This window comes from Acartia tonsa, chromosome 2 (assembly GCF_053477335.1).
Source record: "Acartia tonsa isolate MP-2025a chromosome 2, ASM5347733v1, whole genome shotgun sequence".
NCBI lineage: Eukaryota > Metazoa > Arthropoda > Copepoda > Calanoida > Acartiidae > Acartia > Acartia tonsa.
The window spans coordinates 31,946,345-31,960,693 of record NC_137261.1 but is presented as its reverse complement, the minus strand read 5'-3'; the positions used below and the strand labels follow the sequence as shown (position 1 = coordinate 31,960,693).

The following is a 14,349-nucleotide window of genomic DNA, read 5'->3' as shown; positions in this document are numbered from 1 at the left end:
GCATACCAACTAATGCAATCATAACAATTGTTGAGGTGAGGATCTTCAATTAATTAATAAAATAGGAGATTGGGTTCCATGAAATTTTAAACATGAAAAATAAAAAAAAATGACATAATCTTTATATTTATTACAATTAAAAAAAAACAACGGAAATCAAATTCACAATTTTAAGTCTAACATCAAGTAATCAAAAATCATACATGTATTTGTTTATAATAAAAAGAAAGTTAAAATAAACTATAGGCTTCAAAGTTGTGAGTTAAAAAATTCCAAAATTTACCAAGCTGAAAAGTTCAACATATTAGACATTTGGACAAACTAGCATTAACAAATATAGAGTGCAAGTATATAAAAATTCTTTAAAACATTAGATGGAAGTTGAAATTGCGAAAAATGCAGACTTAAACCTTACGAAGTAATTACAGAGTTGCCAAATTCTTGACAACGTGCCTATTTGTCCTAGGAATCTTGATTTAAAAATTATATCATAGTTATTATCAGCAGTTACAAATAAATGTTACAAAGAATCATTTTGCAAGATTTAAAGATTTGCAATAGGAGCGACGATCAAACAGACAAACAAAAATGTAAAAATCTTTTTTTCTCTACAACATTTAATTAGACATTAATTGGTTGAACCCGTCTGTTTATATATTGTTTTCAACTTGTTTGACTGCACATATTGTTAGTGCAGATATTGTTTCTGTTGTAACTGCATCAAAACAAAAGTTAATTGAAACAAGATATTATTATGCATCTTTTCACAACAATAAAAGTTGAAGGTGTTTTCTTTAAGAATTTAATTTTAAGAAAAACCTTTCAATAGAAAAATAGTAAAGAAAAGTTACATAGGGCCAAAGACCACATATATTAGCATAAAACCTGAGCAAAGGAAAACAATTATCCTCTGAAAATCCCTGTCAAGGGTGTCCAAATGAATATTTGCTGTATGTAAAGTTTAATACGCATAATTGAAGAAACGCCAATTTAATAAGTAACCCAGGGTCTTGACCCCTTCATCTTATATAAATCCAGGATAGGAGAAACAATTATATGAAACAATAAGTAAACATAATTTAATTTGTTGCTATTTTTTGCCCTCTTTATTTAATGAAAAAAAACTAATGAATTTTAATAATTTGTTTATAATGAGTTTTATTTTCAAGATTTACTCAAGTTTTACTTTTATACTTAGACAATATAAATTTCACTATTATTGAGATTATTATTCTAAACAAAATACAATAAATAATTTACATAGCTTATACAAACAAGAATAATGAATTACATAATTTAAAAAAAGTATGAAAACGATTGGATAATAATGTTACTTTTATTTAAAATGTAAACAAAATGTAGTTAAATTTGAAACTTATAATGTTTGATAAAAACATATGCCACTTAATAAATAATTGTAGAAAATATCTGTATGAATATAAGGTATAAAACACACATAAGAATTAAACATTTTAGTAAAACTGTGAATACACATATATTTAATTATTTATCCTTACTTAAAGTAAGCACTTAATAACATTTATTTAATTATTGGATGGTTACTTTATATCTCATTTATTTAATTTTATAGATATTTACTTTACAATAGTAAGTAACATGTGAATGGCCGAATATCTTTAAAATGTAAGTAATGCCTTTAAAAATGTCAGATCTTCTAAATCAACCATTCTTTATTACCTTTTCCTGATTTTTTAATTTAAAGCTAGGCTTCATAAAATTAACAAATATGTAAAAATTGAATCTAATGATTTTCAATTGTTAGTTGAATCTTGGGGCCTTGGGCCTTCAGAGGAATGATGGTTTGGGTCCTAGAAGCAGAAAATATAATTTAGCTTTAGGAAAACTTGAAAGGTTTGTATGACACAAGAATAAGAACATGCCATAATTCATGGCTGTTGTATTCTTTACGATCTATAAGTTACTGGAAGTAGAACGGCCGGTTGTACAGAAATAACATTATTTTTAAAAAGCAACAGCAGCACTATGCTCTTTGAAAAAAAATTAATTCAATAAAAGGCATTCTACTAATCGATCATCGATACACACAGACTGACAGACATCCTACTATTTACATGAAAGGATTTATCAAACCTGACAAAACTGTACACTGCCTTTGCCATCCCTCTTATCCCTTCTGTTATTATGACAGGCATTGTTATTGCCAGCTCCTATACTTTCTCCTCTGGAGGGTATGTTATCACTCACAACTGCTCTACTAGATTTTATCATCTTCGAGTTCAGCTGTGGAGTGGCTTGGCCTGTTTGAAACAGCTGATTAGTGCTTCCTGTTCCCGCATTTGCTGCCGTGTAGAACAAGCTGTTGTTGCCTGGCTGGTTCTGGTGACAGCTGCTGTTGAAAAGATTTGATGTTGAAGATGGCTGATTGTTATGGGTGGCAAAGAGGCTGTTGCCGCCCTGATGGCCTGCCAGAAAAAGCTGCTGTCCTCCTAATAAAATTTTTTTTAATTTTGCTGTGCTGTTGGGATTTGGCATATTTTTAAAATAAACTTAATTTCATAATTGTCATGTTGAGACTATTCTTGAGGTTCAAATTAAAAAATTTAACCATACATATTACATATTTACCTCAATTTCAGTTGTTTTAATGGTTGCCATGTTGAAATTCTTCTTGAGAACCAAATTTATTATTGAAAATATAATTACCTGCATTAAAGTTATTTTCATGGTTGCCATGTTGAGATTGTTCTTGAGATCCAAATTTGAATATTGTTGGCTGTGCCAGTTGTTGACTGGGCAGATTCATAGCCACTGCATCACCCTAACAAAATAATTTACCATTTAATACAAGAATTCTGAATATAATTAGAAACTTGGATTTATGTATTTTAGGTTTTGTTTCGTGGTGCCTTCTTTAAAACTAACTTTGCAGTTTGTACAAATATTTTATGTAATTGGGATGAGCTTATTAGAGCAAGATTAAATCCAATGTTAGCAGAACTTCTTATGAAAATAAGTTTTTATATTCTTAATAGAAACACATTTGAACTGTATCAAGAAAGTTAACCCATATTATTGGTCAAGTACACCAAAAAATTAGACTTTATAAAATAAAAAATTTTTTGGTCAAGCTTTTAAACTAAGGTATTGGCCGGAAGGAAAACTTATGTGGTTTTAGTTTACCCAACAGCATCCGACACTTTTGTCAGCGCTTCTAGAGGCTTGGGACTTAGTTGGTAAACATAAAAAATTTTCTCAACTTATTTCTCTACTAACCTGAAGCTGTAAAAGTAAGAATTCAGTTTTCTGTTTCAGATTTGAATATTCTCTTCTTGCCCGTTCTGCCTCTTCTAAAGTTCTAAATAGAAAAGGTAATTTTTATATTTATAATTCAAATTAGATTAATATATGTCTGTCTTTCTCATTAAAATTCTCCTTGAAGATATACATTTTTAGATATAAATATTAAAGATTTATAAAAAAAATTGTAGAATTATTTTACCTTAAAACTCTATCTTGGGTTGCTCTAATTTCCTAAAAGCATAAATATATACAATCAATCGCTATCTAGAATATGTCCACTATGAGCAATCATTTAACAGGGTATTTTTTTCCATAAATTAATATTTAGTTGTTCCAGCTTTAAAAAATAAATATTAGCTTACCATCATTATAGTACCAGCTTGTCTTTCTAGATTTGTCATATAGGACTGAAATCTGGATATCCGTTCTTCTATACCATTGGCCGTTGTATTCATGGTAGCTAATGCCTAAAACATCAACATAGTTTTGATCAGGGAGATAGGAGGCATTGTGCTTTTTATTACACGAGTTCCCAAAGTCTTTGTATAACGTTTTCTTATTCGTTGGCTTAACAACCTTGGGAATGAATTTTGATTAGTGGGTTCATTTAGTTGAGTGTCCAAATGTTTCAACCACTAATTGTAATCTACATAAGGAATTATTTTGTGTATCATCATTGCGAATATACATCAATTTATCGGCAATTGTCTTATCCCTTTATATCCTTGTTTTGATTGTGAATTTGTGTGGTTTTGACATAAACAAAACATTTGTTTAATCTGCTAATATCTATTATACCTGAAATAAAACGAATCTGTTTGAACTTATCTCTGTACATAGATAGATAATATTTACTTCGTGTACACATCCCACATGACTTCTGTTTGAACTTGTCTCTGTATATAGATAGATAATATTTACCTCGTGTACACTTCCTACATCTCTTCTGTTTGAACTTGTCTCTTGTATATAGATAGATAATATTTACCTCGTGTACACTTCCTACATCTCTTCTGTTTGAACTTGTCTCTGTATATAGATAGATAATATTTACCTCGTGTACAATTCCTACATCTCTTCTGTTTGAACTTGTCTCTGTATATAGATAGATAATATTTACCTCATGTACACATCCCACATCTCTTCTGTTTGAACTTGTCTCTGTATATAGATAGATAATATTTACCTCGTGTACACTTCCTACATCTCTTCTGTTTGAACTTGTCTCTTGTATATAGATAGATAATATTTACCTCGTGTACACATCCCACATCTCTTCTGTTTGAACTTGTCTCTGTATATAGATAGATAATATTTACCTCATGTACACATCCCACATCTCTTCTGTTTGAACTTGTCTCTTGTATATAGATAGATAATATTTACCTCGTGTACACTTCCTACATCTCTTCTGTTTGAACTTGTCTCTGTATATAGATAGATAATATTTACCTCGTGTACACTTCCCACATCTCTTCTGTTTGAACTTGTCTCTGTATATAGATTGATCATATTTACCTCGTGTACACTTCCTACATCTCTTCTGTTTGAACTTGTCTCTGCGTCAAGATCTCGAAACAACCGTCTATGAAAAATGGATTTGAGTAATTCTTAAAAACAATAAAAAAAAATATTATGATCTAATAATTGAAATGGTAACTCTGTAATGTTTTATCGTATTAAATATCTAAAAGCATATTTTTGTCACAGTGTAGCGAATACAACTTTTTATTGCTGATCTTTTGTCATAACTGGCGTTAGATGCATTATGCTGCATTGCGTATGGCATATGATTGTTTTATGTCGCACGCTATATTTCGCTGCATAGAATTTACTCATTTAGAGGGGCCAATACATAAATCTTACTTTAGCTCATCCAGTTGTTTGGATAGAATGACTAGTTTTCTTTCTACATCTTCACTAGGACCATTATTGTTCAACATTTTCACTCCAAGCTAAAAAAAAAGGATACTGAAAAGATATTGTGTTAGAACACTTTATTGATTGATGACTATTGAAAATCAAACATTTTATTATAGGTGTTGGAATTTTTTCTAAATAAAATTGCTAGGATGAAAGTATCTTTCCTAAAATAGTTATAAACCTTCTTTGGAAGTAAATGAAGCTTCACTGTACAGCTTACTTTAATATAAGGATTACATACAAATCTTCTCTGTTTAATTTGTGTTAGTTGGTATCTTTTCGGAAACTATGTATAAATTAAGTGACAGTTTCAGAACTGCAGAACATCCAATAATATAGAGTAACATCGCTACTAAAATAAGTTTTAAAATATAACCTGAGATTGGGTAGTTGTCAAAGTATCAATACTCAAATTACTGCCATTTCTAAAATATTATAGTCAATAATAGTTGTTGTAAATAATTTTATGCCAGATTACTAATACTTAGTATGATTAAATATTTCAATCGTCACTTCATACATATATTCTTTATGACACTTTTCATTACAACTATTTTAAATGAAAATCCTATGTATTGTTTTGCATGTTTATGGTATTCTACCTACTGCTAAACAAGAAAAGTAATTCTTGTTCATGAACAAGTGCTTCTCCCAACTAAGTACTATTAGGACGGACTTTACTATAAGAGTCGTGGAATCAAAGAGTTTGTTGTTTTGTGAAAGTTACTTTGGCCATAAATATCAACACGAATAAGATTAGTGTCGGGTCTCTAGCGACATTTTTCCTATTTCTAGCCCCTGCGAGGGGCTCTTACCCTGCGGGGCAATCACAAAACTCAATATAGCCTAACCTAACCTAAATTAACGTATCAAAAGCCATTTTCAAAATACAACGAATCGCGTTGTCACGAAAGGGACTATATCCCAATTTCCAAACCATGAACTTTTAAGCCTGTAAGATAAATTGAAAAAAAAACTTACAATGATTTTCTGTCTGACATAGATTCTTCAGCAAATTTTAATTGTTTTCTTGAACTATTATTACTATTACTGGGACTATTCCTAAAAAGATATTCATTTTGCTTAAAAAATTTTGCGACTTTTTTAAAACCTTATTTTTAATTTAAACTAGCAATGGTCAAATTATTCCACCAATAATATTAAACTATGGAAGAGATAATTTTTTTTTTATAATCGGGGGTAAACATCGATTTATCGTCCATTTTCCGAATGAAAAGGTTTTTATTATCACCCTTATTCTTAGGCAGCAACTCTACAATCATTTCCAGCCAGTCCTTACGTCCTTTTATAACATGTAGATTTTTTTACATGTTGATGTAATTAACTATCCCTTATTCCCTTGATTTTGAAATATTCATCCCTAGGACAATTAGGAACAATGTTATAAGTTAAACATCACTAAATAATATTAAATTTGAAAATCTCTATAATTGTTCGTTTAAAAAACTATGTTATTTGATGAGCTTAACCATTGTGGATGTTGTCATCCTTATTTTCTTATAAATTCAGCCAAACTAAGCAAAGCTAACAAATTACAAAACATGTTTTAAACAATAAAAAAATGCAAATAATAATGTGCAAAAATAATGAAAAAAAATGCTTATGTTATCAATGTTTAGATTATAGGATTATATTTATTTTATGAGAAACATCATTTTTTAAGTAGTTTTTTGTTTTGTACTGTACTTTATTGAAATAACTCTAATTGTAAAATAAATAAAAAATTAAGCTACCTATAAACAGCTTCAGATCCTAGTTTGTCTGCTGGTGTGCTATAAGCACCGGGCTTTGGCAGGCTGTTAAATTGATCTAAATAAAATATTTTCTTTGTAGAACAGTTTTGAGTAATAACATGCTTAGATAAAATATTGAGTTTGTTATACTACACACCGATAAGTCGCATTTCCTAATTATATCAAAGAGATATTTAAAGAAACAATAACAAGGTTCTCGAGACAATACTGTCTGTTAGTCAGCTTTATTATGCTTTACAGGGTAAATACCTAGGTAAGGTACCAGTCGATAATGATCCTTCATTAATCCTCTGGCGACTCTTAAACCTAACAGGGTCAGAGCTGTTTACTATCAGAATACCTGTCCCTGCCCCTCTCATCTTTATTCAGTTTGCCAAGCACATCTGATATGTGATAAACTTTTTTTTTTGAGGCTTTATTGATGACTGGGCTAAGGGAATACCACAAGATGCGTGACTTGTGTTATAGGGGCAATACCAAGGTAAGGGACCAGTCATTCCCTGGCAACCCTTGCGCCTAACAGTGTTAGAGCATTCTGCTCTTAATAAAACTGTCCCTGCCCCTCCCTTCTTTATTCAGTCTGCCAATCACATCTTAAATGTGATCCACTATTATTTTATGAAGACTTAAAATATGACTGAACAAAGGGAATGTCACGGTATGTAAAAATCTTTTTTTTTAACAAATTTAATTTTGAAATAATATTCTTTTACTAGCGGCTACGCCCCCTAGAAGCCTCTAGGGGCACTGCACTGGTAGGAGAAGGAAAAGTCGACATCATCCTATTTTAAATTTAAGTTTCCAAAGAGTTATAAAAATAGTTTAAAACCTTCCCAGGACCTATAAGAAGCTTCACTGTAAAGGAGAACAATATCGGTTCAGCGGTTAGCGAGATCCTTCGGGACAGACAAAAAACGCTTACTACTTGGATATATGTGTACATAAATAATTTTTATCCAACTTAAACATTTTGAATGAGTTTTAAATTAATATTGTTACACTTTAAATATAATTTTTGTAAGTAAATGATAAAGACAAATAAAGAATCAGTAAAAGACAATACAATCTAAATTCAACGTATATCATTTAATATCCAGAAAAACAAGACTGAAGTGGGTTCCATGTTCACCGAAAAATATTTCAATAAATAACTAAGAAGTACCACAGAATTTTTCACTCAGTGAATTTATCTTATAATTAAGAAGCGTACTATTAATGGTTTAAAATTGATCAATTGACATGAATAAAAAAATATAGTAAATTTTTTTAGAAGGGAGAGGAATATTAAATACCCATATATAAAAGATTTGAAGCTGAAAAGGCCTGCCATTCATTTCTTATGGTCACAAGACGTATTTGTGTACCTGCAGTGGCTAGGTGATTACTACGATGTGCAGGATCCGGTTTTGGTAGGCTGTTGAACTGACCGCTTGACCGGCGGGATCCAGTGTTTAAAGATCGTCGTTGCATACAAGAGTACACTAAAATTAACAAATAGTAACCAATTTATCATTACGAAAATCATTTCAGTTATTAAATCATGATTTTAAAATATTAAAGATAATTATAAAATACTTGTAAAAAATCTTTTTTGTTTGTTTATTTACTTAATGTCTCATTTACTGTTAATTGCACTAAAGCTTTTAATATAACTCTAATATGATTTAGTCTCTCAATCATACAAATTTACATAATATATTTTAAATGATATGAAAACCCAATGACAAAATCCAGGATAAAGCATTTTGCTGTATGCATAAGCGTGCATAAGGGGGGATATAGAAATTTGATAGGCGACCCCCCTCCCCACTCTGGCATAACCAAGTGCACGTCACTGGGTGTATGTGTAAGTTTGTTCTATTCGTTCGCATAAACGGTCTTACCACATGAATATGACAATAACGTATCATGTTGTATTATGAAAAAGTACAAAACTTAATTTGATTTTTGTCACCTGAATTTCTGACAGAAGGAACAAATGAGAATGACTGGTTGAGGCTGTCATCCGAGGAGCTGTATTGGTACGTACGGTCAAGGGACATCTCGTAGCTAACCCGGTCATCGGCGGACCGATTGAGCTTCTCGGTGGCTGGAGCGATGGGCGATATTGGCAAGATGGGCTCCCTTAAAATTACAGTAACAATAGAAAATATATATTAGGCTGATTTTCAAGAATAAAAACTATGAAAGATTGACAGTCTGTTATGATTTATTTTCTTCGACGGATCAATAAGAATTATAGAATCTTTAAATTTTGTGGATATGGATTGTGTTAAAACTGATGTCACATTGAAGCTGTAGCAAAAATATCACACCTACAAATTTTTTCAAAAAAATCAATACCTAACAAAAAAATATTTTTACCTCAATTTATCTTGTGCATCTGATTTCTGACTTGGAAGGGAGGAGAGGCTAGCAGATTTTCCACATTTCTCCTAAATAAAGTAATAATAAAATATGTATACAAGCAAAATTGTAAAGTTTAAACAAATTTTTCAGTTGTCTTTATAAATCTGTAACTATGCTTATATTTGACTAGTTAAATAATAGTTGTCTGTCTGCAAGACAATCTGGATGTATTCTGTGTTTGTGTGAAAATAATTTTCGAAGTATATATCTAAGTTCATATATGTACATTTTTTTTCAAAATAGAATGTATGTTACTCTTTTTATGTACCTCAGGAATATCAGGAACAGAGTGCCTGGACCTATGAAGGTTGTCTAATGCCATTTTGAGCTTGGAAACCCAGTCCTTCATCTCACCAAGGGTTTCAGCAGATAAGTAACATCGTCCCTAAAAAATTATAATAGGTATGTAAATTTATGACATAAAAGTAGCCATTGGAAATTTAATCATTAGGGGTCAACCAATCAAGATTAAGTTAAAGTAACCAAAGTTTTCAAGCCAACTAACGGGAAAACGTGAATTTAAAACTTGGAGTACCAGTATAATTTACAGTCGAATGTTCTCCTCGTCACTAATGTCAACCCCACCAAAAAACATCTTCCCATAGTCCACTCTTTGATTCAAAACTAAAATTAAAGGATAAACCCACAAGATACTAAATGAGCGAGCAGCGTCTAAAAATTCTATTCACTCACATAAAGGTTTCAAAATACACTGCATGAATTGAACATGGAATAAGATTCTTATAAAGATACCATAAGGAAATCTAAGCTTTTCTAAACTAGTGAGGGTGTAGTATAAAGTATAAATATATACCTGATCAAGGAAACCTCTTTCAGATGCCAGCAGTATGAATACATTCGTTGCCTTCTTGTGATCCCTAAGCAACATTCAATTTTACATTAATAGTAATAGGATGTTCTTCTATCTTTCTTAAAATCATTTTGAAAGGATTTGATCGTTGTAAGAACTAGCTTTTAATATTTGTCGGGCTTATTATACATCCTATTTAAGTCTTTAGATAAACAAAGTACATTGAAGTAGAAAATAATAAAAGAGCTTTCCCTCAAAGTGTCTTTTAAAGATAGAACCCTGAAACAACTCCCCTCCCATCTTCTAAATGAAAAATAAGGAGTGCCTAACCAATGAGATGGGATGGTGGCTAACCCTGCGAGGTCTTTATTTGCGGTGCAGTGACCCGACAAGGCTATCAAGCAGTACCAAATATAAGTTAACCTTAGCAGAACATTAACTAGATAATTAAAATGCTTTTACCTTAATGGAGCTTCGACACAAGAGGTGAAATATTTGAGTTGAAGTACCCCACAACCACGAGGGTCGTCTGTTTCATCCTAAAAACTCCATAAAATGATTGGTTTGTACAAAGTAACAGTGTTTGAACTTTTCCAGCTAAATCTTAAAATACAAAGGTTATTTATTGTATTTGGTGTACAATAACAGCTATATACACATTTTTATCCATGAAAATTATAAATATACATATATTTCTTTATTGTTGTAATTGTTTTATTTTTTTCCAAATCATCTTTAAAATTATTACTTCAAAAACGAAATAACCAATACTGCACCTGGTAATAAAATAATCTTCCCTCCCAAAGTACGAAAAACTTTCTCTTCCAATTAGTTTTATGCAGCAGACTTCTGCCTGAGAGCTTCCAGAGGTATCCACGTTTAGCACTGGCAGGTAGGCTTGATAGGGGTGGTACATTCTAGACAAGTTTTATTATAATTATTGTAGTGTTATTGTTTAAGTAAATTTCATGATAAATACCCCAGAAAATTATTAATAAGATTTAGAGCTACACCAAATTGGATAGAATGATTATTGTTTCTAAAATTTTCTAAATTAAAAATGACAAATAGATGCAAATTCATCTTAACTTCTGGCTGAGACAAATAGATACACTTATTTTCAATTCCTCATTTGTACTTTTTGTGTAACAATTTTGCGGTCTTATTTGGAATAGGTAAGGGGAACCACCCCACCCCCCCCCCCACTTCTCAATTTTTTTAAAGTGTTAAATTTTTTAATTTTCTATGGTGCAATCCAAAATAATAAAGTAGTAAGATTTTTTTCTGTAGCTTAAGATACCGAAACGATTGGCTACTTCATTTTAGGTAAGCTTTACATATGTTATGGGATGGTTTTAGACTTATCTATTTTTAAACCCCATTATTGGTAGGGTTTTAGACTATTTTCTTCCAATCTCTTCCCCTTCCAATACAGAGCATCTGGAAGCTAGGAGCGCAGCCACTAGTCACAAATTAAAAATTTACCCCCTTGATAATTTTTTTCTTCAAAACATTCAGTGCATGTTGCAAGTAGATACTATCATTTCGTTTAAGTCTTTTTTATTCAATTTATCTTTTAGATTTTTAGGTAAATATTGTTTATGTGCAAAATGTTGGTAAAGTAGGAAAAGAAAGAACATCTTTAGATATGCAAATAGTAAACTCATTTAAGCATGCAAAATACAAATATTTGACCAGACAAGTCTTATTAAGAGTTCCAGTGGGTCTGCAAATAAACATGATACATTACAAAAATTCATTTAGAAAATCAAGAAGTTATATTATGGGTAATTTATGTAAAACATACTGGATGTGATTTTTCTTCACGATATAGAACTGGTTTTTAACCAGCAGATATAAAATGGATTATTAGCCGGGAAGGAAGTCCCTTACTCCAAAAACATTTCCTATAAATCTTTTGCTTCCCAAAATAAATTTGATAATAAGCTCAAAAAAGAAAGTTGTGTTTTGAGGGCAACCAGCTTTTAAAAATATATTACTTATATAATAATTTTTAAGGAACTGACTAATTTATAACTATTATTCCTTAGCTTGGACACTAATAGTGAGCTTTATCCTTGAAAGAAACGAGTCATAGTCAAAGAATTTCCTTACTATTAGTCAGACTTAAAAATATTGGGGTAAATGCATACAGTGGCGCCCACAGGATTTTTTTTTGGGGGGGGGGGGTTGGGAGGGTGAAAAAAGGTAAGGCAAGTCTACCAAATTCAAATTTTATGGAATGGGGGGGGGGGGGGGGCTAACACCCATATACGCTCATCTTCCGGAAGAACAAAAATCTACATCTGTTCTTTTTAATTATTACACCCAAATTTTAATTTAAACATAATAGAATAAACGTGTAATTCCTTTGTAGAAGAATTCAAAAGAGAAAAGAACAATTTTGTGAATTAGCAAGATAACAATTATGCAATTGAAAAAAAGCTTAAAACTACAAGGAAGAGAAATCTTGAAAATTACTACATATATCCATCCAGGGTCGTCCAAGCATAGTTTTAATTATAGAAAAACTTGGCTTTTAAAAAGAAGGATATATGTATAAATAGATAAGAAGGTAAATAAAATGTAAATTACAGGAAAATGAATACAATAAAAACTCTGCAATATTTCTATAGAAAGGACAAGTAGGACAAGAAGGGCATGTTGGGGGAAATTTTTCAGATTTTGACTTAGATTTCAAAATTCCACAAATAGTACAGATTATTCTTATTCAAATATAGTCTTAAAAATCTACTATTTAAAGACATTGATTATGTAATTTTGAAAAGTTTGATTTGAAAAAAATTAATTTCAAACCGATCTAAATAATAATTTCGTTAATACCTTATCCCCGATCATCTAAATAAATCAATAGTAAATAATGATTTTGCTTAAAGGTGTGTTAACAAAATCTGAACAATCCTCCTTTTTATCTAAGTGACACAAGAATATAATTTCTATGTAAAAATTTTCTTTAATGCACAATCACAAATCAGAATCCTGAAATTCAATATTAGATATATTCCCTCAATTGTAGGAATTTAATCACCTCATACTGGCGGGATGCTAACCATGACACTCAAACGCCATGGTCCAACAACCCAGGATAACTATTAGGGGAGCCAAATGTCTCCTTTTCTGTCAAAACACCCGGGGTATAAGGTTATTTAACACACATCAGGCAACTATTAGTTCATTGTTAAGCAAAGATCCGTACCTATTACCTCCCCGACGACGAGCGGATGCGCTACTTGATGAGCTACGGTCGTTGGACTTACCTCTGTTTTAGTTTTGTAAGATCCTGACACTTTAGACATATTTACATCTGAAATGAAAATCATTTTAAACAAAAATCCCCAAATAAAACTTCTTTTTCGAGGTATTCAATGACAATGAGAGATAATTAAGGAAATTCTTTATGTTCACTACTTATAATAATAATCCCTGTTATTCTGGTAAATTAATAAAGCAAGTTGGATCATAGAAAGAAAACGAAGTAGCAGGTTTCATCGTATTTTCAAGGTACCTTTTCGCCTATTTCTAGCTAATGCAGGGGACTCTAATTATGCGGGGGCTTTTTCCTAATCCTGTGGTGCAATCTTTAACTTACCTAACCAATCAAAAGCTACTGTAAAAATATGACGAAACCCGCTACTTCATTTTCTTTCCATGTTCCAGCAAGTTTATAACATAAATACTAATTCTCTAAAAAGCCTTTACGCCCGATCTTTTTCATAACATACAATTTTAATATCTGCTGTATTCGTGCCAACTAAAATTCAAAACGAATTTCCAATCTTAACTTTTATGGATTTTGTCAATATTGTTTAAAATGATAATATGATATTGGATATCAAAGGAACCTATAAAATTTTAAAATTTTATAAATTAGGCGCCACCAAGTTTTATTATTAGATTATTGATCACATTTCAAAATTCATTTTTAATTTTTTTAAAAATTGCTGTAAATTGTTATGTCTGCTAGCCAAGGGATTAATTGAAATTAAATAATGATTAGGTCATCAGCCGCTCTTTTAGCAGCGCTTTTGCAGCTAAATTAAAACATTCTGCTAATGTGGGTTCCAAACAGTTTTGACTGCGAGTGGCTGCGGCTGTGGTCATAGCTTATTGGAAGGATTTTGTAATTGG

General features: G+C 31.1%; 1 protein-coding gene across 1 annotated transcript; it reads right to left on the bottom strand.

Moving 5' to 3' along the window:
• Positions 1–112: 112 nt before the first annotated feature.
• Positions 113–13,566, bottom strand: LOC145310908 (uncharacterized). The gene is made up of 19 exons (XM_080150496.1): positions 13,479–13,566; positions 10,977–11,117; positions 10,663–10,739; positions 10,204–10,267; positions 9,658–9,774; positions 9,345–9,415; positions 8,935–9,104; positions 8,345–8,461; positions 6,960–7,035; positions 6,187–6,267; positions 5,582–5,630; positions 5,149–5,237; positions 4,801–4,867; positions 3,645–3,749; positions 3,482–3,513; positions 3,256–3,337; positions 2,686–2,800; positions 2,113–2,468; positions 113–1,829 (listed from the first exon to the last, which is right to left on the bottom strand). The coding sequence occupies exons 1-19, from the start codon at positions 13,539–13,541 to the stop codon at positions 1,773–1,775; spliced, it is 1,929 nt and encodes a 642-aa protein (XP_080006622.1). The 5' UTR covers positions 13,542–13,566; the 3' UTR covers positions 113–1,772.
• Positions 13,567–14,349: the final 783 nt, after the last annotated feature.

Coding starts and splice junctions, on each gene's coding strand:
- LOC145310908 (XM_080150496.1), bottom strand. CDS start 13,541: ATGATTTTCATTTCAGATGTAAATATGTCTAAAGTGTCAGGATCTTAC. Junction 11,118..13,478: donor CTTACAAAACTAAAACAGAG/GTAAGTCCAACG, acceptor AAACTTGTCTAG/AATGTACCACCCCTATCAAG. Junction 3,750..4,800: donor ATGTAGGAAGTGTACACGAG/GTAAATATGATC, acceptor TTGATGTTTTAG/GCATTAGCTACCATGAATAC.